The sequence below is a fragment of the Perca fluviatilis genome, chromosome 13 (assembly GCF_010015445.1).
Source record: "Perca fluviatilis chromosome 13, GENO_Pfluv_1.0, whole genome shotgun sequence".
Classification (NCBI taxonomy): domain Eukaryota; kingdom Metazoa; phylum Chordata; class Actinopteri; order Perciformes; family Percidae; genus Perca; species Perca fluviatilis.
In genome coordinates this window covers 5,856,806-5,884,600 of record NC_053124.1, presented here as the reverse complement: position 1 = coordinate 5,884,600, position 27,795 = coordinate 5,856,806, and the positions used below count along the sequence as shown (strand labels likewise).

The following is a 27,795-nucleotide window of genomic DNA, read 5'->3' as shown; positions in this document are numbered from 1 at the left end:
AGACGCAGCTTTAGAAAAACCCAGCTAGTTTTTATTTATTCATCTTGACGTTCAACACCTGGCTATAAACTTCAAATCTGAATTCAGTTCCACAATTACAAAACCACAAAACCCTCAACAGGAGTAATTGTTCGGTCACGTGAACCACCTGCAGATGTGAAGGAACAGCCAGCCATGGTCACGGGGAGAAACACACGGTACTGTTGCTGCTTCTGCTCTTCTTCCTGAATCACGCTGCCTGTTTGATCAAATCACAACCCTGTTCCTTGGTCACTGTACTTTCAACCCCAATATGGGTTATTAAGCTTTTCAGAGATCCTGTGCCCCCCTTCCCACCCCCCCCACCACCCCATCCCCCTGGATGAATCCCAGCTCAGTTCTTCTTGGTCTTCGGCGAGTCGTACTTCCTCTTGCTGGAGTACCAGAGGAGCAGCGGGATGCCGATGGAGGGCAGGGTCATCACGCCGAACGCAGCCCAGTCCAGCTACAAAAGACACACATGGGTCATTTCATTTCATTATCCATGCTCGGTGTGCAATGGGAGTCTAAAGTTTAGCAGAGAAAAATCACAAATGATCAAGGTTCTAATGTTCCAGTTTTGGACATGTGTTGATTCCACGCTGCCTGTCATTATAGAGGTCTGTGCAGTACTTAATGCAGCTGGCGGCCACACCACATACTGAGTGTTACTTTGGATTTGGATAAACAACTTATTTTCATACGTTTACGTTCTTACACTGAGTTTTAAACTCCGCTACCGGTCTGCAAAAGGCAGACTAGTGAATGTCCGGGCAACTACTGTCAGCAGAGTGTTGGGAAATAAATGTAATCGCTCCGCTCTGCTGCTGTTGAAGCTGCTTATGAACATCCTAGTTTTATATAGTCTATGGTGAAAACTCAGCGTAAAGCACATTGAGACAAATTGATAATTTGTTGTTTTTTTAAGTGTGCGGCAAACATAGGCGGTGACCTGTGACGGCTGCCACAGTCAACTTGGGTTTAACCCTGGTTGAGCCATTTGTAATTTAGTTATTTGAACAGGGATAGTGCACAAAAAACATTAATAGATGTCTTGTGCCAGGTTGTTACAAATTGCTAGTTTCCATCTGTAGTCCCTGGGCAGGTAGATGGCACATTAAAATACAGACAAAGTATTTACAGTATACAATACAGACACATGAAGTCATAACAATCTACAGACATTATTGTCCCCCTATCCCACCCCATAAACACACAGTAATTTAGCACATCAATTCAAAAGTACCGAAAGGGGTATTACAGTGGAACGCTTACATAGTGGGGGGAGAAGCGGCGGTCAAACTCGCGCTGAGCCAGAATGCCTCCCTGGCCGGGGGCGCTGGTGTAGCCAACCTGCAGGAGGGACACACACAGACACACACCTGATTCAGCTTCACCGCACCACACACTTTAACTGCTTCCAGCATCAAGATAAAGGGCTTTTTACCACGACTTGTCCTCCCTCCTGGGCCAGGTAGCTGACAGAGGCAGAGGTGAAGTTAAAGTAGCCGGCCTTCAGGGGGCGCAGCACCACTGTGTGAGATACGTTGCTGGCTCTGGAAGTTCAACAGTTAAATCTGACAACTGGAAAATGATCAATGAGTCCATGCATGCATATCTGACCCGAGCGTCTCTCTAGAATTTTAGTTATTACATCAGAGAGATATGTTCTGTGTGACAATGTGCTAACATGTTTTGCTGTATTCATGCGTGTGCTGTGTGTTCATACACACACACAGTGTGTTGACTGCTCCAATCTCAGCCACCTGAACACACCTTCACCTGCCAAGCTTTGAATAACTCTCGCCATCAGTTCTACTGTGTTGTAGGTTCAGCAGTCTGTGATGTTTGACAAGTCATTTCAACTTTTTCACCCCATGCTCAGTTTTTCATCTGTGACAGTGAATCACAGCAGTGTTTGACAATAGAGCGAATCGGTGACAGCGTGGAGCCCTGAGTCAGCATACATTCTCCCATTAAACTCCATTACTGACTCCATCCTACAGCAGCAGCAGCAGCAACAACAACCGCAGGCTGAGAGGACCGATAACAAGACATTTCAGTTCAAGGATACGGTGCAATCCTGTCCCATTTGACATTCAACATTCCAGACACGATTCCAAAGTCTTCAGGGGGGAAAGAATCATCCGACAGCTCCACCTCCAGAGCAGCACTGTAGAGACAGACAGAGAGAAGACATGTCATTTAGCTGACCCTTTTACCCAAAGTGATAACATTAAGTGCATTCGACCCTGAAGGTCCAAACTCCCGCCGCAAGAATCAAGTGAAAGTACATAAAAACAGTCACATGTAAGTGCAATGGTTGAGTGCTGGGTTTTTTACTTAGCCAATAGAGAAGAGATGCGTTTTTATTTTGCCGCGCGAAAGATGTATAGACATTCAGCTGTCCTGATGTCAATAGGGAGTTTGTCCCATCATTTAGGAGCCAGCCATTCATGCAACTCTATATTCATCTGTTTATCTAAAGTTTACCATATGACCAATGTTTCCAGAACACACCCAGATAAATAACCCAGTACAAAAGCACAGCTATAGTACTATATTTGTCACATTCTGCTAACATTCCACATTTCCAGCTGCTGAGGGATCAACCAGGGTTTCCTGACTGGCCCGTACTGGACAAACAAGCATCTCTAGCATCTAGCAACACAATGTGTCCCCAACATTCAGCTCCCTACAAGCTACGAACAACTCTGCAAGAAGTGGACCCTCCCCTTGACTCGACGTGCCAGCTGTGTGCTGCTGCAGACAGTCACACCCATTGGCTACATGGTGTCGGAACGGTGGCGAAAAGTTGAGACCGAACTTTTGTAGAAACTCCACCCTGCGTCCCACTGCGGTGGGCAGTCATGTGCGCATACATCAGACAGTTTTAAAACACCAAACACAAGCTCTAAACTGCCCAGGAGTCTGTGGAATAGCAGAACGGGGGGGGTTTGAGAACACAACAGGACGTCACACAAATGGGCCGTTTCAGTGCAACCCCCACGCCGCACCACCCTGCGGAAAATCACCGGATCACTTTTTTTGGTGCTGCTGGTGTAGGCACAGTCCAAAGAGAACACCCCACCCCCCTCTCTGGCTGGGACCTGCTGCAAGCAAACAAGGTCAACACATGTCCCATGCAGTTTATCCAATCTGTGATGCTCATAGCGATTAGCACGTAATGGCTAATGTATTTACATTATTGCAGAAAAACGGCTCTGCAACGTGTTGCAACGGCTCTGCGCAGACGGCAACGGTGTCTCAGCCTTTACTGTTGTGTTATTCACAGTTTATAATATCAACACACACACACACACACACACACACACACACACACACACACACACACACACACACACACACACACACACACACACACACACACACACACACACACAGATGGAGAGAAGCTGGAGCCGAGCACTGAGCCTGACCTGGAGCCCACATTGTAGAGGTTGTACTGCAGGGTGAGGTCTCGGCCCTCCACAGCATAGCGGTTCAGCAGGGACTTGGAGGCCAGCAGGCGGGCTCCCTCTTCTCCGGAGCCCAGGCCCAACACAGCCAGGAGCAGAAACACGGGCAGCACCATCTTCATCATCATCATCATCATCATCTGCAGAGGAGACAGCACATCTGACAGCTCACATACTCGCTAGCTCAGTGCAGCCAGCTGGCTGTGAACTGAACAAGGCTCCATCTCTACTTTAATGAAGCTAGCAGAAACTACATGTTTATGGAACAAATCACTGAGTATGTCCCCGGCTAACAGTTAGCTGTAAACCGACCAGAGGTTTCCAGATAGTTTTTAATCCAAGCTTTATTAACAAATTGTTCTAAATGATGACAGCATTCCTCAATAGATGAATTCATAAGTTTGACATTTGTAGCTCGCTCTAACGTCAAAGTGCTCGACACTGTTCCAGACGCTTACGTGGACAAGCCGAGACATATCGTTAATGTTAGGGCTATGTGACGTTAGCTAGCTCCCAGAGACAGAGCTAACAGTTAACGCTAACACTACACTAAACAACAGCGTCTACATCATTCAAATTGAGCCAGTCATGTTTATGAATCTCATTCTTAAATACCAAGTCAGAATTGACTGCAGTTTGTACAGTTAAAAGAAATAAAGGAACAGACCATTACCGTCCACAGCTTCTCTTCCAATCTCGGATATTGAAGGACTGAACGCGCATGCTCAGAAGGGTAAAGCTGCTGTTTGCATGACGTGTCCCCTACATCCATGCGTGTACCGAGCAGCGCAGCGCCCCTGGTGGCTGGGGGTGGTGTTTCCGCTGACTGCATGGGAAGTCCCGCCCCTTCCGGTGGATGACCACAAACGTTTTAAAGGTTTATTCCACCCTAATACTACTTTCTGTCCAACTACTTATAGTTTTAAAGGTTTATTCCACCCTAATACTACTTTCTGTCCAACTACTTATAGTTTTAAAGGTTTATTTCACCCAAATACTAGGCCTACTTTATGTCTTCCAATTTGGTTGCTAAGAGTTGCATGTTGGGCAACTTTTAATTAATCTAATTTATTTGGAAACAACAGTAAACAATAACAATATATTAAACAGATTCCACACCCTGCACCCCAGCATGCGACACAAACAGCGGAGGATGACAGAACCTCAATGATCCCTGGGAGAGAGAAACAGAGACAGAGAGAGAGATGACATTTTATCAACGTTTGACTTTTCCTGACCCTTCAGTATTGAAACCCCAAATTGTGAAGTAGGTAACAGTACTACCTACCAACTGAATGCTCTTGCTTCTTTCCTCAATTCCTCAATGCCTCTATGTCCTCCACTTTACTGAAATAGTAAAAGGACAACACAATCACTGCCGGGTTAATAGAACTAATTGGTAACACTTAAAGAAAATGCATTCACTAGCATTACTACTTCTAAATTAAGATATTAACTAATATTAGTAAATAGTTGATAAAGATTCCATGGCATTGTGTAACGTTACTCTTACCTGCGATGATAAACTGGCCCAGAGAGGAAGACCTTCTCAGCATCCTGAAGAGATGCATTCTGCAACACAGCCAGGCCATACATGATGGCCGAGCAGAAGAAAATGGTTCATTAATAACAACATCATTTAAATATACCATTATACCCACACTGAAGACGGTTAGGCTACTGCTGATTTAACTTTAATGTAATGTTAACTGACAGATAATGCTAGCTAATGAATTATTATAGTCACTGAGTCAACAAATAATATGACACCTAGTTGGGCTTACTAAAATAGCTATAGGGTTTCAAAAAGCAGCCTGGAGTTGGCTTGACTCGACTGTGGATAGAACTTTCACACCCCCCACTACTCATCAACAATGCAGCTGTTAAGGTGGTGCAGTGGTCCAGTGCGCACCCGGTGACACAAGGGGGCAAAAGGGGGCTTTGCCCCCTCAGTTATATTTTCTGCCCTCTTGTTTCAACATCATACATCCATAAAATGTACAAACACAACAACACAATTACTATTAGGCTACAAGTTCCACTTGGCATCTATAGGGGCTTTCAACTACTAACGACAATGTAATCCCATCTGCGGCGATATTTGACACAGAGAGCGAGCGCTCCAGTCGTCCTCTCACTTCATTAATAAGTCAATGACTTAATGACCCTTAAGGCTCTGACACACCAACCCGACGGCCGACCATCGGCAGAAAAGGCAGTCGGACTGATCATTCGGCTCACAGAGGTCCAAAAAGTGCCTCGGAACACACCTAAGTGACGCCGACTTGAGCATACGTTCTGCGGACAATCAGATTGGTCATTGAGTCCGACTGCCCACTGGCCGATTCAATGAGTGAAATTGGCCCAAAATGAACGCCGACGGCTCCTCCGACTGACGACGGCACGGAACACACCGAACAGAGAACCGCTGTGCGCTCGAGACCACCGCCGGTAGCCTAGCAACGCGTATTGCTTACATGTCTTTTGACAAGGTGGCTGCATTATCAGAAGCTAGAACAAGCTAGATTTGGACATGACTGATGGAGAATCGGATCGGGGAGAGATGAGTGACCCGTCATTTTCATCAGATAACGAGGGGCGCGCAGCTCTCCCGTATCATCGCAGCGCAGCCGCCCTCAGACCCTGATGCCTCAGTTACAGTCAAGGGTTAGCCTACACATCCTAGTTAGACGTCACTCCGTTTCTTACGTTAGCTTAATGTTACTGCACTAGCTAAACTTATTAGAAATATTTTATTCTTCAGTGTCGGCTCAACCCTTACTGGACGGAAATGTATACAACTGGGAGCACACACAGGGAGAGCGCAGTCACAGCCGTGTGTGTGTGTGTGTGTGTGTGTGTGTGTGTGTGTGTGTGTGTGTGTGTGTGTGTGTGTGTGTGTTCGATCTGTAACGTTAATGAAAGCCTAAAGCTCATAAACTGACTTTTAAATAGTTACTTTGTCAAGTACTTGTTATTTAAAAAATAGATACAAATGGACAACTTAAAGGGGCGCTATGCAGTTTTGGCCATTTCTTCGCTATTTTCTGGCTTTTTGCTCGCAACTCGCTCCCCCTACAGCTTCGGAATAGACATTTGGCAGCTCCGATGTTTACTTGTGTTTGACTCCTCACTCGGTCAGTCGTCTTTCTGTGTTCCTCCGACTATGCTTCCCTAGCTTTCTGCTTCTTTTTTTGCCGGCTCAGCCATGACGATAGTGTGAAAAACTACAAGTGCCGTGAAGCAATTCGTTACATCGCGAGACCTGAAATCATGTGATACTTCCTGACGCTGAGGCTCGCCGGCCGAAAGTTGCAAGGGCGTTTTTTCCGCTCACAGGCGCTAGGGGGAAGCGAGACGACCACCATTCAACTGGAAAAAAGTCATATAACCATTCCAATGACTCCGAAGCTGTTCAGTTAAGATAAATTAAGCTAAAAAAAACTGAATAGTCTCCCTTTAACTGCTTCAAGAAATGCCATATTTGCGAGTGCTGACTCTGTTGCGGCAGCGCGGGTAAAGCCTGGGGTAAAGTAGTTAATTTTAGCCTACTTTATGAAAAACAGGATTCTGTACCATGCAGGAACAGCTGGCCAGGGTCATGCACCATCCAGGAACAGCTGGCCAGGGTCCTGCACCATGCAGGAACAGCTGGCCAGGGTTATGCACCATGCAGGAACAGCTGGCCAGGGTCCTGCACCATGCAGGGACAGCTGGCCAGGGTCCTGCACCATGCAGGAACAGCTGGCCAGGGTCCTGCACCATGCAGGAACAGCTGGCCAGAGTCCTGCACCATGCAGGGACAGCTGGCCAGGGTTCTGCACCATGCAGGAACAGCTGGCCAGGGTCCTGCACCATGCAGGACCAGCTGGCCAGGGTCTTTACAGCTACCATCGGGATTTAAAAGTTAAAGAGAAAGGTAATGGCTTCCACTGCATATTGGGACTTCGAAAGAAAGAAAGAAGAGAAGATAGGAAGAACAAGATTATAAGGGACAAAAACGCAAGAAAGAAATAAAGAAAGTTCAATAATAGTGGGCACATATAGATTTGGCAATGTAAGTCAAATACCAGCTGCTATTTACCCATCCATTCATTGTGTATTGTGTCACAATATTAAACCAGCTCTGTATATTGTTCATAATCAAACTTAAAACAAACATGAAATGAAAAGGCCACTGGTGCACCAGAGGGATCCGCTGTCCACACAGCCATGTAGTGCTTATCTGTGCTTTCTTTATTCTTGGCAAGCCAACAAAGAAATCACAGCTTGTACTGCCACAGAGCCTCCAGGTGTATGCTGGTTGATTTAAACATGAAATATATTATCGATGGATGTATAAAAAGCCACTCAGCAAGAATACTTTAATGGTAAACCCAAGATATTTGGTGCAGCGTATCCAACAGATTTATATATCAGTAATAGTGTTTACCAAACTGAACCATATCCAGCCACTAGGTGGAGACAAAAAACCTTCTTCAGGTACAGTACAGTTCCACTTGACATCCAGTTTGAAAGAGTCCGTAGCCTGCTGGACATGTGAGGAAGATGAAGGGACACTATGTAGCCTACTGTGGACAATCCAACAACTGAGTCACTGTTATAGTGATGGTAGGCCTGCAGTCTGTAGGCCTATTCTGTCTAAAACCTAACATTGTTTTATTATATTCAAGTTATTATGATCTGTTTGACGGACTGGACAAAGACAGCAATAATTATTGAACATTTTAAGAACCGGAATTCCCACGAAAAGCTTCCTTTTCATGACTGGGCGACAAATGTTACTGCATGTGAAAGAATGTCACATAGGCTGAGGAACAGAACGATATGGCCTTGAGTGGCACACGTGTTTCTTTCTTTTAGAAATGTCAGCGATAAGATGGAGTCATGGAGGCACATATGTCAAAGTGGGAGTTCTGCTTCCTTTTTTTCTTCTGAAAATGATAATACAGTTGTAGGCTACATTTTAATCAGGAGCAGTATACATTGCATTCTCCAGAGAGGCTCCAGAGCTGAAGCATCCTACACGTCAAGCATCCTATGGTTTACTGATGCGCTGAACACAGGCACAGGCACAGTAGGACTTGTTGCTGAGAACTGTGGAGCAGCAGAAGGGCGTGCTGCTGCTGTCAGGTGTGCGGGGCTCCTCCTGGTGTGCACCGCTGGATATATAAAGCACAGCTGCCGCACATCAGTCAGAACACTGTCCCTGACAGCAGCTCTCAGATCAGATCAGATCAGGTGGAACCCTGTCCGTCCCTGACAGCAGCTCTCAGATCAGTTTAGATCAGATCAGGTGGCCCCCTGTTTGTCCCTGACAGCAGCTCTCAGATCAGATCAGTCAGTCAGAACCCGGTCCCTGACAGCAGCTCTCAGATCAGTTCAGATCAGTCATTCAGAACCTGTCTGTCCCTGACAGCAGCTCTCAGATCAGATCAGGTGGACCCCTTGTCTGTGCCTGACAGCAGGTCTCAGATCAGTCATGCTCCGTCCTGCCAGCAGACTCCAGCTGCTCGCGCTCCTTGCGCTCCTGCTGCTGCTGAGCACGCGCGGGTCAGCTGTTCACAACGCCGCCACAGAGTCCGGACACACTGAGCCGGCCCAGGACACTCAGGACGAGCCGGCGGAGGAGGACTCGAACCGGGCGAGGCACGGCGGGAGGCGGCTGGGGGACGCTGTGCGGAACGGTGAGTCCGCATGCGCAGTTTCAGCACTTTAACATTTGTCTGGGCGCATGGTTTGCCTTGCTTGGTAAAGCTTGACGCATATTGTTTCAAAGTGAGTGGGTGTATTATGTTATTGTCTCTCAGTGGCAGTGGTGTGTGGTAGGAGTAGGCCTATAGCAGCTGGAGTTTCCTCTTGTTTTTTCTTTAGAAATAAACTTTGTTCTAAACAGGGCCATTATCGCCGATACCGATACATTTTAATAATTAAAGTGGATGCATCATCAAATTGCTAAATCCGAATGAATTTTCATGACCTTTAAGTCGTTTTGTGATTTTTCCTTTGGATTATTAATAAATTAAAACCCAGGACAGGATTTGCATAAATTATTTGTGTTACCACTGTATCTTACAGCCTTTTTATAAATTATAGAAGGAGGTAGGATCCCTACAGAGACAGACCTTTAAAACCTCTTTGTTACCTTTCTGTTTAACTAGAAACAAGTCTGAGGTCGCTAGTGCTAAATCCACCAGACTCCATTTAAAAAAAGAATACTTTTAGCATGTATAGAGCCAACATATTTTCACATGTGAATTGGTAAACTCTGTGTTTATTTCAACCAAAACTACCCTACTAACCAAAACAGCTTTGAATGAAGTGTATTTTACGATGCTAAAATTACTGTTTATTTACATGGAATCTGGTGGGTTTAGCAAACTCAATTTTGCGGATGTTTTTATGTTTAAAAAAGGATCTTACTCTTTAACAAAAAAGGTCGACCTCCTTAGAAATCCTTTCCATTATGTTGTCAGACACTTAGAATATGAATCTGAGCCTGTCAGTGGCAAAACAAGCACTTTTGTGAAGGTAAATACAAGCTGCACAATTGCCCTATTAACTTACATTGTAGCTTGTTTTGCCGCTGCCAACTGCAGCAATCACTCTTAATACTGGACCAATGTCAAAGATTGTTGTTCCCATTAGTCACACACAATAGAAAGGAAAATAGGGTCCAGGTTGAAAAAAACGGTAGTTACTCTTTAAGGACCTGTCTAAGCCGTTGTGCCAACGGTTCAATGATAATCGTGAATAGAAGTGGAATTGGGCAGCCTTGTCTTGTGGATCTCTCAAATCGAAAGCAATCCATGAGCTCTTTATTAATATTTTAACTGATGGCCCATCTCTAACGTCCTAATGATTGTTCGATTAAACCCAAAATTCGCCATGAAATTGAATAGGAATTTACATCTAACCGAATCAAAAGCCAATTCAGCATCTAGGCTTATCAGCATAGCCTGTATTTTGTTTTGATAAATATGTCTCACAGTGCAGATCCACCTGGCTGTACGACGCTTCTGTCGCGCTATATTCCTATGGTTGACGTCAAGCGACTTTAACGCGCCCGCAAAGCATCCCGGGAAGGCGCCGATGCATTTCGGTGAACTATTTTCGTAAAATACGAGATCATATTCTCAATGAGCCGCCATGATGGTCATTTTGAAATTCAGCAGCAGCCAGACCCACGTGACGCGTTCGTCCAATCAGCTGCCGGTCAAGGGCGTGGAGCATCAACCATGGATGTATTACGTCGCGACACCACGCTTCAGTCGTGTTGCCAAATGGATCTGCACTGTAGTGATTTGTAAAGTTCTTCTAATGTTATTAGGACTTTGACGTGATCGGACAAATCCAGTTTGGTCCATATTGATATTTCAGGTAGATTTTTTATCAAGTCTTTTGGCAATGATTAAAGGAAAGAAAATGTAATTCAGGTTTAGCACGCTAATTGGTCTGTAGCTTGCACACTCAAATGTATCTTTCTGTCCCTTAGGTATAACTGAAGTGTTCCCTTCTTTCGATGAGGCTGGAGTTCCCCCCTCTGTCAGGACCCAGTTGAATGTTTTTAGGTGTCAGGGCTTCTTTGAGACTTTTGTACCACTCCAAAGTGAAACCTCCTGTGCCCGGAGATTTATTAGCTTTTAATCGGGTTATAGCCAAATACATGATTTCTTCTCTGTGAGATTAGTGCTTTATTTTGGTCTTCTGTTCCTACGGTGGGAATCACCAGAGGCCTCACGATACGATATAATCACAATCCTTATGTCACGATACCATATTATTGCGATTTTAAACATATTGCAATATTCTGCGATATATTGCAAATTTTTCCCAATTTCAAATGATGTCCCCAAAAGGAAACTTTGTCAACATCTGTTTTATCTAAAAAGATACATTTCTAAGTTTGTTCATCTCACTTCAATTGTATTGAAGTCAAGCAGTCAAACTGACCAACACATATGATAATATATAATAAAAGATCGATACTTGGCGTCTGTGTATCGATACAGTATTGCCACGAAAAATATTGCGATACTATGCTGTATACATTCCCCCACCACTATATCTGTAGTTGGGGTTGCAAATGTAATGATTTGAGTAGTGTCTCGTTTTTCTGGACATTGTCGACTTGGGGTTGTAAATATACTTTTTCATAATATTCCTTTAAGCAGTCTTTAATGTCCTTTATTTGGTGGTGGGTCTCTTTAGTTTTGGGGTCCTTTGTCTTATATAAGTGTGTTATCTGCCTGTTGTTTCTAAATTTTATTTCTTGGGATCCATTGACCTCTTATGTTCCGACTTAGTTTTTCAAGATCGATCATCGATCAGTCCTATCTCTGAGTTTATTTTCTTGTTATTTTTTGTGGATGGGATTTTGTCATTCCTGGTGAGTGAAAATGAGGGTTCAGAGTAGTGTTGACGTCACCCTGTTACAATCCTATCCAGTATTTGTATATAGAAATCTGACCCTGAGTGAATGTAGAGGGAACACATTTATACCGGAACACATATAGCCTATACAAAAATATACTTAAATCCTTGTTTTTTAAGTTTTTGTGTTCTATACTCATCATGTTAGTTTCTTGCAGAAGTGCATTGTCTATGTTCTCTCTTTTTATTTGAATTGTATTTGTTTGATTGGGCTGAGAAGCCCATTAACATTCAGATAAATTACATTAACCATGTGGTGCCTATACTCAAGGTTTTAGTTTTGATTGCCATATTACATATTATATTGGGTACTATGTTTTTATTAAGTTATTCCCTTCCGCAGATCCAGATTACAGATTACTTAAATTAACTTACATACAATTTACAAGAACAGAACAGAAACTTCCCAGAATACACGGACCATTGTCCCTCTAAAATCCCTGTTGTGGGTTGGAGGGAAATAACCCCGCCCCCAATGACCAACCTGCATGTATACATTCCATATCCTCTAGATTAGTCCAACATAAGCCTGAAACTAAGGATGCTAATTTAGATTTTTTTTTCTGACCAATGGTCAACCCTGGTTAACCGATCATTAACCGTTATTCGCAAGCAGGAAACTGAGTCCCAGTTCACCCATCCACGGACACTGAAGGTAGCCTATGTCTGAGTCTGTCTCTACCACATCCATCTGCAAGGTTGTCACCTGTTTGTCTGCCTGGCATACTCTGTGTGTAGGACGGCCGATTTAACCCGCCAGAAAAAAGACCTTAAAAAGTTAAGAGAGTTTATTTGGGAAGTTAGGATGCTTGTGTTACACTTTTCCTATCTTAACTTAAAGTAGGAGCATTGACTTAGGAACTGTTCATCCATAATGTTTTTTTTCCTACATCAGGTCTTAAAGGAGAAATCCGGCGCAAAATGAACCTAGGAGTTAATAACACATATATTTTTTCATGCTAATCGAATGTGACCTGTTTTATCGCAAACCGCTAATTAGCTTATAAAGCTAGTTGTCGGGGCGCGGGTAAAGTAAAATGAAACAGCTATTTCTATACCACTAACAAGGCTCAAAATAGCACCACACTTCCATGGTAGCATAATGAGGGTCCCTACATGTAAACCGAAGCATTGAGAACTTTGTAAGTGTACAGACAGTTTATAAAAAAGACAGTACCCTCATTATGCTACCGTGGAAGTGTGGTGCTATTTTGAGCCTTGTTATTGGTATAGAAATAGCGATTTCTTTTTACTTTAACCTTGCCCTGACGACTAGCTTTATACGCTAATTAACGTTTTGCGATAAAACTGGTCACATTCGATTAGCATGAAAACATATCCCAGAGAACGGTCAACTCGGTACACATGTGTTATTAACCCCTAGGTTCATTTTGCGCCGGATTTGTCCTTAAACCCATAACTACAATGTTACCAAACAGTTCAGATAGGATCTGTAAGTTACAGTAAGACGTTTCTGTAATACGGCCTGTGAACAGATGGAGGAGCATTCGTATATCTAACTGAGTTTTAATGTCTCAGGCACAGAGCAGAGCCAGGTGGGCTGCAGGGAGCTGAGGTCCACCAAGTACATATCCGACGGCCAGTGCACCAGCGTCAACCCTATCAAGGAGCTGGTGTGTGCTGGGGAGTGTCTGCCGTCCCACCTGCTGCCCAACTGGATTGGGGCTTACACTGGGAGGCACTGGAGCCGCCGCGACTCCCAGGAGTGGCGCTGCGTCATTGACCGGACCAGGAGCCAACGGATCCGGCTGCAGTGCCAGGATGGCAGCTCCAGGACCTACAAGATCACGGTGGTGACCTCCTGCAAGTGCAAGCGCTACTCCAGACAGCAGAATGACTCAGGACACAAGGACACATCTGTCCACAGTGGGAAAGAGAAAAAACATCAGAGGAAGGCCGCACTGCCTGAGGAGACGGCCGCAAGGCAGTCTGACAACTAACAAATATTTAAGAGCCAGGCCAGATAGAGGTCAAAGTCAGTAGTGTGTGGTTTGTCTCTAAACGTAGATTATTGCGACATAGAAATCAGTTTTAGTTCAGATTAGTCTGTGGCCCAAAACACAGTTTAATGGGAAGAAATACAGATATTTGCTTTTTTTCAGAATCATGTGTGTGTGTAAGGTACCAACCTGGAGTCAGGATATGGTTAGCCTAGCTTAGCATATAATCTGCAGGGGGAAACAGCTTGCCCAGCTCTGTCCAAACTTTAAAAATACACATACCAACACCTCGAAAGCTCACTGACTAACATGTTATATCTTGTTTGTTTATTCTGAATACAATCACAAATGTAAAAATGACAATCTGGTTATAGAGGGAGTTATGCGCTCATGGTTCATTTGGTGCTCAACCTCGCTTAAACGACTCGCTCTTGCATTTGTTCTGAATCTGCCCCTATGAGACACTAATACTGTGGGCATCCAACATGGCCACCGTGGGGGGCGGGGGGCGAGGCATGATGATGCCCAAACACAGCAGGCAGTGTTAGCGAGTCTTCTGCTGGCACTAAATGTGATGTAGTCCTGTGCAACAGGGCAGATAGTTCATGTAAAAATAATCAAAAACAAGAATCAATTACATAGTTAAAGGCTCAACAGATGTTGGATTGAAGACTTGTAAAACATAATGTTGCCATATTAATAAAAGTTCCAAATGTGAAGTTAGACTTATACAATAGCAGCCTGTAGTGTGAATGTAATGTACAATATGTGCAGGGTACAGTTTTATGGGTCTTTCAGAGTGAATAGTATGTAATTTATTTTTGTACCAGAACGAAGTTCTTTTTTTAATATTTTTGTTGTTGAAATAAATAATAATAAATGAAAAAGGAAATTGTTTACAACGTTGTGTTTGTGACATAATGCTGCAGGCGGACAGGAACTCCCTGACAACAGAGGCATTAGTCAGAGATGAAACAGAGGCCAGACTTTGTTTAATTGTGAAGGGGATCCCTTCCCCTCGGGGCGCCTGGGGCTTGTTCCAGCTGCCGCGGCATGTTAACACGCGTTATTGTTCCATGTCTCCGTTGATGTTTTTTTCTCTCTGAAAGCTGTGGGCTGAGGGACGCAGTGAATAGAATCACCTGCTCTGGATGACAACAGGATGTTTAACTTGTCTTACCTGCAGAGGGAAAATAATTGGTGTGCCTTTTGTGGATAGTATCCTGTGGGTAGAGACCGAGGTAAAGTGTAGGAATGTTAATTAGCAGCTGGGGAAACATTACAGCAAGATGTGTATGGTTCATTGGCAGAAAATAATTGCTAATGGTAAAAATAAATACATTTATCCAAAAACTCTTGACTTAAAGCTTTCATTCTGCTTCAAATGGAAACATTGAGTATAGTGGCTATAGTTCTACTGCAGTTTTACTAGCGTGTGACGTTGAACTAGCTGAAGAAGCTGATACCATTGACATTACAATATGAAGTAGCAGCATTAGCATTTATCTGGAGTTGTGTTTGTGTCCACGTGATGAGTCCAATATTCTCTCTTTTTACCCACCAACCCCTGAGGAAAATATCTGTCTCTTTAGCTGCTCACTAGTTTCTAACTCTGTGTGTGTGTGTGTGTGTGTGTGTGTGTGTGTTGTGTGTGTGTGTGTGTGTGTGTGTGTGTGTGTGTGTGTGTGTGTGTGTGTGTGTGTGTGTGCCAGGTTGATGAGAGCAGAAAGCTAACTGACAATAAAAAGCTCCATGAAGCTGAAAAGAAACTGTGGAGTCCTCTCATTCATATTACTCATAGTTATTTAATCAAATGTTTATTTTTAAAACTTTGATTTGTGCAGCTGTAATGCACGGACTTACTTATTGCGTAGCTTTCATATAGAAGTGCATTTTATAACAAATACACAAAATAACAAATAAAGAACTGTTACACTGTCTCTGTTCACCTGCACACTTACGGGATAGAAATCCTATCATGTTCATTCATTCATTTTAATAATAAATCATTCTTTAATAAATTTAAATGCAACAGTACTGTGGCGAGCTTGGGGTTTAGCTTACCGAGCCAAACATCAGCACAGTAACACAGCAGCTTCAGTCTGACATCTGAAGCTGTGTCAGCAAACCAACACGCTGCTGGAAATAAGCACAGATTCACTTCAATTAAATTTTATTTATAGTATCAAATCTTAACAAGAGTTATCTCAAGACACTTTACAGATAGAGTAGGTCTAGACCACACTCTATAATTTACAGAGACTCAACAATTCCAGTAATTCCCCCAAGAGCAAGCATTTAGTGGCGAGGAAAAACTCCCTTTTAGGCAGAAACCTCTGACAGACCCAGGCTCTTGGTAGGCGGTGTCTGATGGTGCCGGTTGGGGGTGTGATGAAAAGTGGCAATAATAGTCACAATAAAGATAATGGAACTATGGCTAGAAATAGTAGTTGTAGTAGTTAATGGCATAGCAGGGCACTGCAGGGCGTAGCAGGGTGTAGCAGGGCACTGCAGGGTGTAGCAGAGTGTAGCAAGGCATAGAAGGGTGCCCGAGCAGGACCACGGCGACAGCTACAACCATGATTTAGGTGCCACCCTAATCCAAGGAAAACTGCGGGGCAAGAAAACATAAGGACTCCGGGGGAATACGCTCCCCAGAGCTAGGTTAGTAACAAACATTTCTGGGACAAGGATGCACACAGATGGAAAGAGAGAGGAGAGAGGAGCTCAGTGTGTCAAAGGAAGGAAGTCCCCCAGCAGTCTAAAACTATAACAGCATAACGAAGTGCTGGTCCAAGGCAGACCTGAGCCAGCTCTATAAGGGTTGGTAGATGAATCGGACGACTATGAAGAGAAACAGAGAAGAGATGAACTGCAGGAACAAAATGTCAAACACAAAAATACCAATAATGTTACAGAACATGAAGAGAGACCACATATACTGCCCAGGTGCATGCTGGGAGGCTTTTCACTACACATGCCCCAAAAATGACATAAAAACAAAACAGAGAGGAACTCCAAAGGTGCAATGCCATACAAAAACAATCACTGAGCTTAACAGTACAACAAACCCAACAGAACAGACACAGTGTAGTACAGTGGGTTACCATGACATCAGCTGGTGTCTCTGTATAGACCTTAACGCTAACACAATGTGGATGTTAAAGGAACACGACGACTTATTGGGACTTTGGCTACCCTTCTCATCTCCGTGTGTGTCGTAACTCTGTCTGACGCACCCACCGCTAGCCTAGCTTAGCACAGATCATGGAGGTAACCGGCTCCATCTAGCCTACTGCTCCCAATAAGTGACAAAATAACGCCAACATTTTCCTATTTCCATGTTGTGATTTGTATAGTCACAGCGTGTACACATAACAAGGTCACATGAGACACAGCCATCTTCTAACCGTATACAAACTGGGAACTATATTCTCAGAAGGCGAAGCACTGCTACTTGGGCGGAGTGATTTACGTGGTGAGGAGCAGAGAGTAACAGTAGGGTTCCACACAGCGAAACACAACACGAAAGACCGCAACAGACCACCGGCTGGTTTTTTAAATGTCCCGGGCTGTCAGAAGACAGAGGGCAGTAAAAATGGACAGCAGCAAACCATCGGTAAAATGTTAGCTCATAAATGCTCTGGTAACCTGGCTATGTAGCCTAGCTGCCTTGCTATGCTTACAATGAAATGCAATGTCCGAACATGCTAGCGGTTGACCTGTCGGCTAGCTAAATAATTTTGAGTGTTTAAACTCAAAATTTGGTGGTGTGTTTGCCCTGTTTAAGTTTGTGCGACATATAAACAACAATCTGTGTTGCTATAAGCGTCAATGTTCGCCAACAAAACATTTAATCAAACAAATGCACAAGTAGTCTAGCTAGCTAGCTGCCTGGCTAGGCTACAATGAAATCCAATGTCCAAACATGCTAGCGATTAGCCTGTCGGCTAGCTGAAAAGTTTGAGTGTTTAAACTAACATTATTTAGTGGTGTATGTGCCCTGACTAAGTTCGTGTGTCATATAAATCACAATTTGTGTTGATACAAGTACCAATGTTCGCGTAGAAACATTTTAATCACATACAAATTTTCATGATACACCGCTGATAACCTCCGCCATCTTTGTCAGACTTTTTTTGTAACTCCCGCCTCCAAACACAAACAAGTGGACCTGATTGGTTCTCGAGTGGTCCTCATTTCAATAAAGTTAAACTTTCGTCAACTTTATTTCGCTCCCCTTGGCGATTTGCTCTCAACTCGCCAAATCAGGGCGAATTTCATTTCCAGTTAACCTCAATGAGAGCGAAGCAAAATTTTGCTGTGTGGAACCCTACCGTAACAACGGTGCTTTTCAGGTGTTGGCATTATTTTGTCTTATTTTGACTTCTTGGGAGCAGTACTGCCCTGCAAAAGCAAAAGACCTTAACTCGTTAGAGTGTGAAACTGAGAAAAAAGACTTTAAAGTTTCTGTTTTGTCCAGACAAAATTCTTATAGCTAGGACTCCCAAAATTTGACAACTAGTTGCTATAATGACCTTGTTTGGCAGTTACTGTACTCTGCCTTTGTATCATGTGCCAAAAACAAGGAGTCATGCAAAGGGAAAAGGCAGTAACTGACATATAATCAATATTTGCTTGCTGTTCACCATACTTACATCCATTTTAAGAACACCTAACCAAGGTCTAGTCATCATGTTATTTGTTTTAAATTATATAGAAGACCCTTGGTTGTTCCCATTTAGTGCTATAATGATCAAGATAGTGTGGCAACACTAACACAGTTGAACAGTATGACAGATATGTTATGTTTAACACTTTTGCAAGGCACTGTATCCGTGTCATATTCTCATTAGGGGCTGAGCCCCCCTAAAGGTCTGATCCTAGAAAAGCCCCTGGTTAAGGGTTAAGGGCCACCAAACTGCTTAAGATGCACAGTCAACGAACTCGACTTGGATTACTACTTATAATTTTGAGATAACATTTAGGTTAGCCTACTTTGTACGGACGTTAGCGATAACTAGCTTAGTGCTATCATGGATTTGTGTAATATTTGACATGAACACCAGCAAGAAGGAAATATGGCTCAAACATGTATGGATTGTGGATACAGCAGATGACGTGCATTGCTATGGATTATGTCTTCCATGGATTATATCAGATTGCATGGAAAGGTAGGAAGCTGGTGCGTCAGACAGAGTTATGACACGCACAGAGATGAGAAGGGTATGTATGGGCTTATCTAACTCTGGGGGATACGGTGAATAAGCCAAAGTCCCAATAAGTCGGCGTGTTCCTTTAAATGACTAATAAAAGAAAATGCTGCTATGGACAGAAAGCACCTTGACATTGGTAGGGACATGTATCTGAATCTACGCTATGGCTTTAACAGAGCCAGATAGGGCCAATATGTCATACAGTATTCAGTGGAATGGAGCTCCCTGTGTCAGATGTTGGTCAGATAGATCAGATCCCTGAACAAGGTGCTGGGACAATGTGGGGAATAAAGGAGTGATAATGTGTTAAAGCAAGGAAGTGAACCATTTGACCCTAGTCCCTCCAATATTGCTTAGGGCCATCAAACATCCCTACCAGCTATAATTACATGTCTATTGATGCAGCCCTTAAGCAGAGGCTTACTGTACAATACTTAATCTGAACTGACTCCACATCCTGCCGAACCCTGGAGTCTTATTCATTCATTCATTCATCTCTCAATCTTTGAATACAACAAACACAAAGTTCTCCCTGCAGAGTTCACACGTATCTGAATAGAGGATTAGAGCACAGTCAGTGATACTGCTGGCCTCTTACAAGTCACAAGTGCTTGTCTGGAAGCCTTGTAGTCTAGACCAGAATATATTGTACCACTGCTGGCTTACATCCACACTACATCCTATAAAGTCTCTCTACAAGTACTAATCTTCCTCTTTCCTATAGTATGAATACATGTTTGCTTTTGTATACATCAAAGAGAGGGTGGGAGCCACATCAAAAGCTGCAGAAATGCATCATCTGCAATCATACACAGTAAAAAAAAAAAAAAAATAGAATCGTTCAAAGGTCCATTTTGTTGAGTGTCCTGAGGCTGAAGCTGTGAAAGGTGCCTTCTGCTGAATGTCTGTCGACATGTGTGTTCTGCAGTCAATAGCCTCAACAATCAAAGAGAGATTCAGACACACCTGTTTGTCATTCAGGCAGGAAGTTAGTGAAGGGAAACCCTGAGCAGACAATGACTCTGTGGTTCACAGGGATCACGTCTCTTCTCTCTACTAGATCCAATTATAATGATGTTAATGAAAACAAAGTGGAATAAATAGCATCTTTTCTACCAGTTTGGTTGAGTGTTTGTTGCTCTTTGCACAGAAACGTTACAGTCATTACAGATATTGTTTTCGGGGCAACTTATTTTCTTTTTTTCTTGATTTGGAATGAGTTGCAATAAATTCAGAGGTGTTAAAAGTATTCACATTCATTACTCAGATAGAAGTATAGATAATAGGGTTTAAAAAGACTTCTGTAGAAGTTGAAGTATCACCTCAAGCTTTTTACTCAAGTAAAAGTGTAAAAGTACTGGTTTCAAAACTACTTAAAGTATAAAAATAAAAGTAATCTAAGGGGGAAAAAATGCCATTAGTGCACTACCCCACCTCCACAAAAAACATTTTTCTAAAGGCCATAATGACTATAATCTTATATTAAAATGTTAATGTTGAAAAATTTGGGATGCACCTGTTTCAGCCGCATTTATTCCCATTGAAAATGAACGCATTTTAGTACAATGCAAATACATTAAAGAACCATATATGTGTACTACTGAGCATTAACATGTGTTTCATGGAGCGGAAGATATGATGACTAGTTGCCTATAAGTATTGTAATGGTGCAAAAATTCAAACTTCAGACGCATGTTATCAATAGCCTTTTAGCAAGCAAGCTTAGCTGCATGAATCTGTGAGGGGAACGGATGTGAGATAACAAAACTGGACAAGAAAATTGCAGGTGCTTGGTTGGGAAATTTCGCTCGGGTTCTCTTGAGTCTCTGCCACGGACATCTTCGTACTAGGCTACATACGTCTGCTATTTCCTTGCTGGAGTGTGACGTGATTTGTGCCATGTGCAGGCGCGTTGGATCGCGTACAAACCAATAGGGTGTCGGAATGGTATATGTTTATACTTCTCATCCAACCACAATCACATTCACTCTATCCAGATGGCGCGATTTATCTGGATAGTTTTTTTTTTTGTGTGTGTTTTTTTGAACGATGACAAGCCGGAATCAAAACAAGCTGAACTGAAATAGGAGTAAGGAGGCTATTTTTAAAATGTAAGGAGTAGAAAGTACAGATAATTGCGTGAAAATGTAAGGAGTAGAAGTAAAAAGTCTGCTGTAAAATAATTACTCCAGTAAAGTATAGATACCCAAAATTTCTACTTAAGTAAGGTAATGAAGTATTTGGACTTTGGTACTCGTACCTCTGAATAAATTAATATGAGTCTTCATTAACTGTCCGTGATGGTGTGGCTGGCTCATCTACATTAGTGGTCCAGCCTCTCTTGTGCTGCTCAAATTAGCATCAGGGTCAACCTGTTGGTCAATATACTCAGTGTGTTTTTTATTTGAATGTTTCCTAAAACCAGAAAATGTACCGAACACATCACCACATCAAGTTTGAGCACAGCCTGAGATTGTTTTCCAGATAAGTAACTGTGAACTAATCGTAAATGCACGACAAGCATATTTCAACCAGTTAACTCATAGAAACGGGGACCTAATTTGTAACAATGACTAATGTAGATAGGACCGAGCACAGATCCCTGTGGCACATCTTAACTGATCTTCTTGTGGTCTGATGAACAGTTGTTGTGTAAAACAAAGTGAGAGCTATGAGATTAATATGATTTAAACCAGGACAGAGCAGTGTCAGTGAGACCAATGTAACCTTCTAGGCAAGAACATCGGGAGCATTCTGTTACATACACTGTCTTTGCTGCATTCAGCTGTAGGTGATTCTCCCCACTCCAGCTCACAAAGCGGTCAACCACATCCTTAGACTCCTCCTCCCGTCCACACTCCACATACCCAACAATGACTGTGTCATCCGAGAATTTCTGCAGATGGTATGTTTCGGTGCAGTGCTTCAAGTCTGCAGTGTAGGTGGTGAAAAGGAAGGGGGATAGCAGGATTTTATAGAACATAATTATGATTACTTGAGAACAGACTTATATGAGCTCCAGTTATATGTCAGGTGTTCCACACTTACATACAGCAAAGGGAAGGGTGCTGCAAGCCAATCACTGTCCCTGCTTACTAGAAAGACGCCCAAAACAGCATAAACATGCATGCATAGGAACACTTTGGTTTTCTGTGTATGAACATCTGGGACAAAGAGTTCATGCAAAATGTGTATACCTCACAGAGCTAACGAAAAAAGCAATACCTTCTACAGTTATTTGAAGGTTACTTTTCCTGAACATGTTGTTTACAGAGGGATTGTTCTTCATAAGGACAGTTGTAAGCTTTGTGCTAATCACGTATAAGGAGATGTTCTTATTTTTACCAATACATTACTGATTATTACTATGAAGCTCAGCAGTAATAACTGGTGATGTTTGCGCTAGGATGGTGCACTACAGTACACATTAAGGATACAGAGTTTCCTATCCTTTTGTAAGACACGCACAACCCTGCAGCCAGCTGCCAACATAAAAGCTGTGCTGTTTGTTCCTCATCAGGTATTAGGTGTCAACACCGACTGCTTGAGGAACATTTGATAGCCTTGTTGCTTTCTTAATGATCTCATCCTTCTGGAAACCTGCATTAGCACCAACATGCTCTGAAATTACAGTCCATAGCACTGATATGAACGCAGGTCATTTCATGTCTTTAATAGCACATGAAAAAGAACATTAACAATATTAATAACAGCAGAATATGCAAGGGAGGCCAAAAGCCTAAGGCTTATCAAGGGTCTATGTATATATAAAGCTTAGGTTTTGTCTCACTGTGATCACATTTACTGCTGCATGTTGGATGGTAAGAATGAAATGCAGAGGAGAATTAAACTAACAGAAAATCATCTGTTGAGTGTTAGATGGTTATTTTTTTTCGATGTGACGGCTGTGACAAAAAGAGAAAATAACGTTGTATTTCTCTGATTTACAGCCAGGCAAGCCGACAGCCAAGCCTACTGTTAAGAAGGATTTAGCTCTATCATCATGGGGCATCGGTCAGAATGCATGAGCCACGAGAACTCAGTCCACTTAGCACAGGTTGATTATGTTTAAAATGATGGTGCAAATTATAAGGATAACAAAAAGACCCATTACTATTTCCCAAATATTGCATCCTTACTCCACTCCTCGCGCCCTAGTCTCGCCCACAGGAGATCCGAGCCGATGAGTCAAGGAAGAGCCTCGAGGAGAGAGGAGCAGGGTTGGCCATCATTTGGATTTTAACAATTCTGATTCCAATTCCGATTCTTCCTTTCGATTCCGGTTCTTATCGATTCTCGATTCAGATTCTTTGAGGGGTGGAGTTGAAACGGGTCACATGCCTATTTTCACAAATAAGAGGAAAGATTTATTTTGATTCAGTGGTGGTTTGCAGTTATACAGGGCTTTTTCAATGTAAAATAAAGCGCTGCTTACTGTGCTCCAAGGCTGCAACACAACAAGTGCTTGGCCGCTTCGGAAACCAAAACTTGCGCATGAAGCCATGAAGCCATGAAGCCATGAAGCCATGAAGACATGATCGGATTTGAAACCAAATCCTCTAAACGATTCCAATAAAGAAACGATTCACTGGAATCGTAATTTTTGAAACGATTTAACAAACACAAGACATCTCTGCTTCCGAGCCGTCATTAAAAGCAACGGCAGTAAATATGACAAGCAGCACAACTGCCTATTGCTTTGTCATACGCTGCATTTTATGATTTCTGTCAGAGGAGAATTGTTCTATATTTACTTTGAGTTCAATTCACAACGTAAGAAAATGTGATAAGAATGTACGGGGGTCGTACATCATTATTTGTTGTATTTAACACGCACATGTTTATATAATATACATACACAGTAAATAGGTAGACTTATAGTTTAAAAGAGTTTAAAAGACTACAAATGTTTGTATGAAAAGCACTTTACAAATGTATACACTAGCTACAGTACAGGCCAAAAGTTTGGACACACCTCTTTCAATGCATTTTCTTTATTTTCATGACTATTTACATTGTAGATTCTCACTGAAGGCATCAAAACTATAAATGAACACATATGGAATTATGTACTTAACAAAAAAGTGTGAAATAACTGAAAACATGTCTTATATTTTAGATTCTTCAAAGTAGCCACCCTTTGCTTTTTTGATAGCGCTGCAAACCCTTGGTGTTCTCTCAATGAGCTTCATGAGGTAGTCACCTGAAATGGTTTTCACTTCACAGGTGTGCCTTGTCAGGGTTAATTAGTGGAATTTGCCTTATTAATGGGGTTGGGACCATCAGTTGTGTTGTGCAGAAGTCAGGTTGATACACAGACGACAGCCCTATTGGACAACTGTTAGAATTCATATTATGGCAAGAACCAATCAGCTAAGTAAAGAGAAATGAGTGGCCATCATACTTTAACAAATGAAGTTCAGTCAGTCAATGATGGGAAAGGCTGCTTGTAAACGTTTCTATGTGTGCAATAATGGTTTATTTGTGTTAATTGCCCCCCAACAATGCCTTCCAGACAGCGCTGCCTGGAAGGCACCGTTGGGAGGCACTGGTTATGATTAGGGTTAGGTGCCTTGAAGTCAACAGTTGCAGCGCTGCCTTGAAGTCGACGTTGGGGGCTTAAAACACCATTGAGCTTCTTTTCTTCTTGTGAGCATATCAGAGCTGCAGTTGGTCAGACGGCTTCATTTGTAAGTGCATCCCCAGAGAGACGCTCGAGAAACAGCAGTTTAACTTCATTAGGATTATTCCAGAAGATGATTCCTCTGTCAGGTTTATAACAACCGTCAGTTTTGCTGCTGAAATGTCCGACGATATCAGCTGATGTGACATTATTGCGCTCAATGGTGTTTTTTGCCCCCAACTGCTACTTCCAGGCAGCGCTGCGACCGCTACCTTCAAGGCACCTAACCCTAACCCTTAACCTTAACCCTAACCCTAACCTTAACCCTAACCATAACCATAACCATAACCATCCTAGAGCCCATTCAACTCCCTCAGACTTCCATCTACTTTTTTCCCCCTCTGATCAATAGGCCAGTGCCATAGAATTATAACCCTTAACCACTAACTCTAACCCTACCCCAACCCTAACCCTAAACATTGCTTAATCCTAGTGCCTTCCAGGCAGCGCTGCCTGGAAGACAACATTGGGGGCTTAAAACACCAAACACCTATAAAGAATGTTAATAATATTTCCCTCATTAATTAGGCCAGGAACGTGGATATATTATCTCCCTTTCTCCACCTCTACTCCTCTCTCTCTCTTTCTCTCTCTCTCTCTCTCTCTGTCACGCCTCTTTGTTTACATGCCACGGGTGAAAAGACTTCCACAGAGGACACATCGGTGTATCCTCCGGATGGAGGTTTTTTACTGAGCCTCATCCAGCCAAAGCTGAGTGGATGAGCTCACCATCGCGATGAATGTGTATGTCCATTATCCAAATCATACAGTAGCCAGACAAAGCCTCCTGTTCACCTTCATCCTGCCGAAACCTTGCCCCCAAGACCCAAGGTGTCCTCTTACAAGACTTTCCCAGGGCTCTCTGACAATGACTTTACTCCAGCTCTCCTTGTCTCCTCTTTGGTGCCACTGGAAATAAAACCACTCCAAAAGTGTCCAGCTCATGCCATTATTGTTACACAGAGGTAGGGAGTTTTTTCCCCCTCTTTTGCTCTCAAAATGATCTCCAATTACCCTAAAAAGCTGTGTTTGTCACATCACATCATCGAGGTGGAGGTGTGGATGAGGAGCAGCTGAGAAAAAAAGAACCCGGGGGGCTGCGAAGAAGTCATTTGATCTGACAGAGCGTTCGCTAATTTTACATCTCAGAAACCGGAAATTTGAGATCAAGCTTTTATGCTCGCTTGCAGTCCAGAGTGAGTGTGACACACAGATAAGGGGAGAGGGAATAATAGGGGGGGAAACGGGAAAGGGCTTGAGTCAGCGTGACAGCAGCCATGCTCGCTGTTTGTCCTGTGAACACTGTGATAGGGGTCAGTGTGCTCCCATGGGAGCAGAGCAGAGAACAATGCAGTCAGAAGCCAGAGCTCTATAGAAATCTAATGCATCGCCGAAGGATGTTCATCATGTGTGAGAATGCAAGGCTGAGAAGAAGCCTTTTTTATCCTGATAACCCTGTTGGCATCCCTTTGAATATCTGTCTTCAAGCTGTCATGTAGTTCATATCTAGATTATCAGTTAGGTTTAGTTGATGCACTAAAGTTAAAGTAGCAAAGCATTAGTGAAACTTTATTTAATGACCCTTTTTAATAATCTCTAATCAGGCGCCATGACCTCGTCGAAATCAAAAAATGAAATGAATAACAATTGAATGGAACGAAATATAATCTTTTTAATCCTATGAAAAAAAGTTTATTAGCATCAATCTTGATGGAGCTAATGAAGAACAGTGAACCTCAGTCTCAACATAAGAGAGAAAAACTGCCATCTAGTGTTGTAACTGGGGTAATGTTAGAACATGGGCACTCATCCATCCAATACGCAGCGCCCTCACTCGACATCTCTCCATTAGTGCATGCACACAGTATACTGTAGTTCCTGAGCATGTGTGTGTAGTTCAGGCCTGTGTGTAATGTGAGTAAAAAAAACTATGACAGAGTGAAAATGTGAATTTCACCTTGCGGGATAAATAAAGGCATGTCTTCTTCTTTTTTCTTAAAGGGTTGGTTCAGAATTTGGGACATAGGACCTCATTTCCAAGTTAGCCAGTGTGTTATTTATCAGTGGAGTCCATTTTCAACACTTTGTATCCAGCCCTTCCAGTTGCAGAGTTCGCTGGTGCTAGGCTAACGCAAGTCAACAGTAACTGCTAGCCTTACCCACTCCACAGCACACCCAAGGCAAATAAATTATAACGCCAGACTATCGATGTAAATGTCTGTTGATAGAATAATGTTAGAAAGAAAACTGATGACTGATGACATCTGGAAAACTGATGACTGATGACATTTGGGGAGTGAGAATGTATTCAATGTCACACATAGTTTGGAAATCAGTAACTTTCTTTCCTGAGGGAATCTTTCCATGGAAAATTTCAGTGTATTGCGTTGATCTGTTAATAGTCAATTAACAGATCCAGCAGACACAGAGCAACATTAGCATGCATTTAAGTCATGTTTGTGTCCACCTGATGGATGTGAGTTTAATATGCACTCTCATATAGGCAAAAAAATAGGCTATGGCTGTGCTCTGGTTTATTGGCATTTCTTTAAATCAATCACAATCGTCTTGAGCGGCACTAAGCGCTGGACGGAGAAACGGTGCCTCTGCTAAATAGCCTCGGGAAGGAACTTGTTGTGGTGGAACGTGTACGTTCAAAAGTTGTTTTAGTCGTGCAACAGAAAACTCAGATTGGACAGATAGTCTAGCTAGCTGTCTGGATTTACCCTGCAGAGATCTGAGGAGTAGTTAACCATAGTCCTCAGAAATCCACCAGAGGTTAAAACGCCAAGATCCGACATTCAAAACTTTAAGTAGTTAATCACAAGACTGCAATTATCATTGATATTTTTTTAATTTATATATATATGTATATATATATATATATATATATATATATATATATATATATATATATATAACTTAATTAATTGAATACCACAACCACAGCAGTTTTAAACTTAGTGTCTGTAATTTTCATATGCAACACATCCTCATACCTACAC

General features: G+C 42.6%; 2 protein-coding genes across 3 annotated transcripts; one reads left to right on the top strand and one right to left on the bottom strand.

The window, feature by feature from the left end:
* Positions 1-9: 9 nt before the first annotated feature.
* On the bottom strand, positions 10-4,288 carry ssr2 (signal sequence receptor, beta). Of its 2 annotated transcripts, none has more exons than XM_039820759.1 (6): positions 4,165-4,288; positions 3,459-3,637; positions 2,093-2,191; positions 1,466-1,574; positions 1,294-1,371; positions 10-484 (listed from the first exon to the last, which is right to left on the bottom strand). In XM_039820759.1, the coding sequence occupies exons 1-6, from the start codon at positions 4,267-4,269 to the stop codon at positions 374-376; spliced, it is 681 nt and encodes a 226-aa protein (XP_039676693.1). In that variant the 5' UTR covers positions 4,270-4,288; the 3' UTR covers positions 10-373. The 2 variants fall into 2 exon arrangements, with proteins under 2 accessions (XP_039676693.1, XP_039676694.1); XM_039820760.1 differs by having other exon boundaries at positions 4,171-4,268.
* Positions 4,289-8,849: 4,561 nt separating this feature from the next.
* LOC120570858 (sclerostin domain-containing protein 1-like) lies at positions 8,850-15,175 on the top strand. The gene is made up of 2 exons (XM_039819453.1): positions 8,850-9,184; positions 13,470-15,175. Exons 1-2 carry the CDS (start codon positions 8,980-8,982, stop codon positions 13,889-13,891), a joined length of 627 nt encoding a protein of 208 aa, XP_039675387.1. The 5' UTR covers positions 8,850-8,979; the 3' UTR covers positions 13,892-15,175.
* The last annotated feature ends 12,620 nt before the right edge of the window (positions 15,176-27,795 follow it).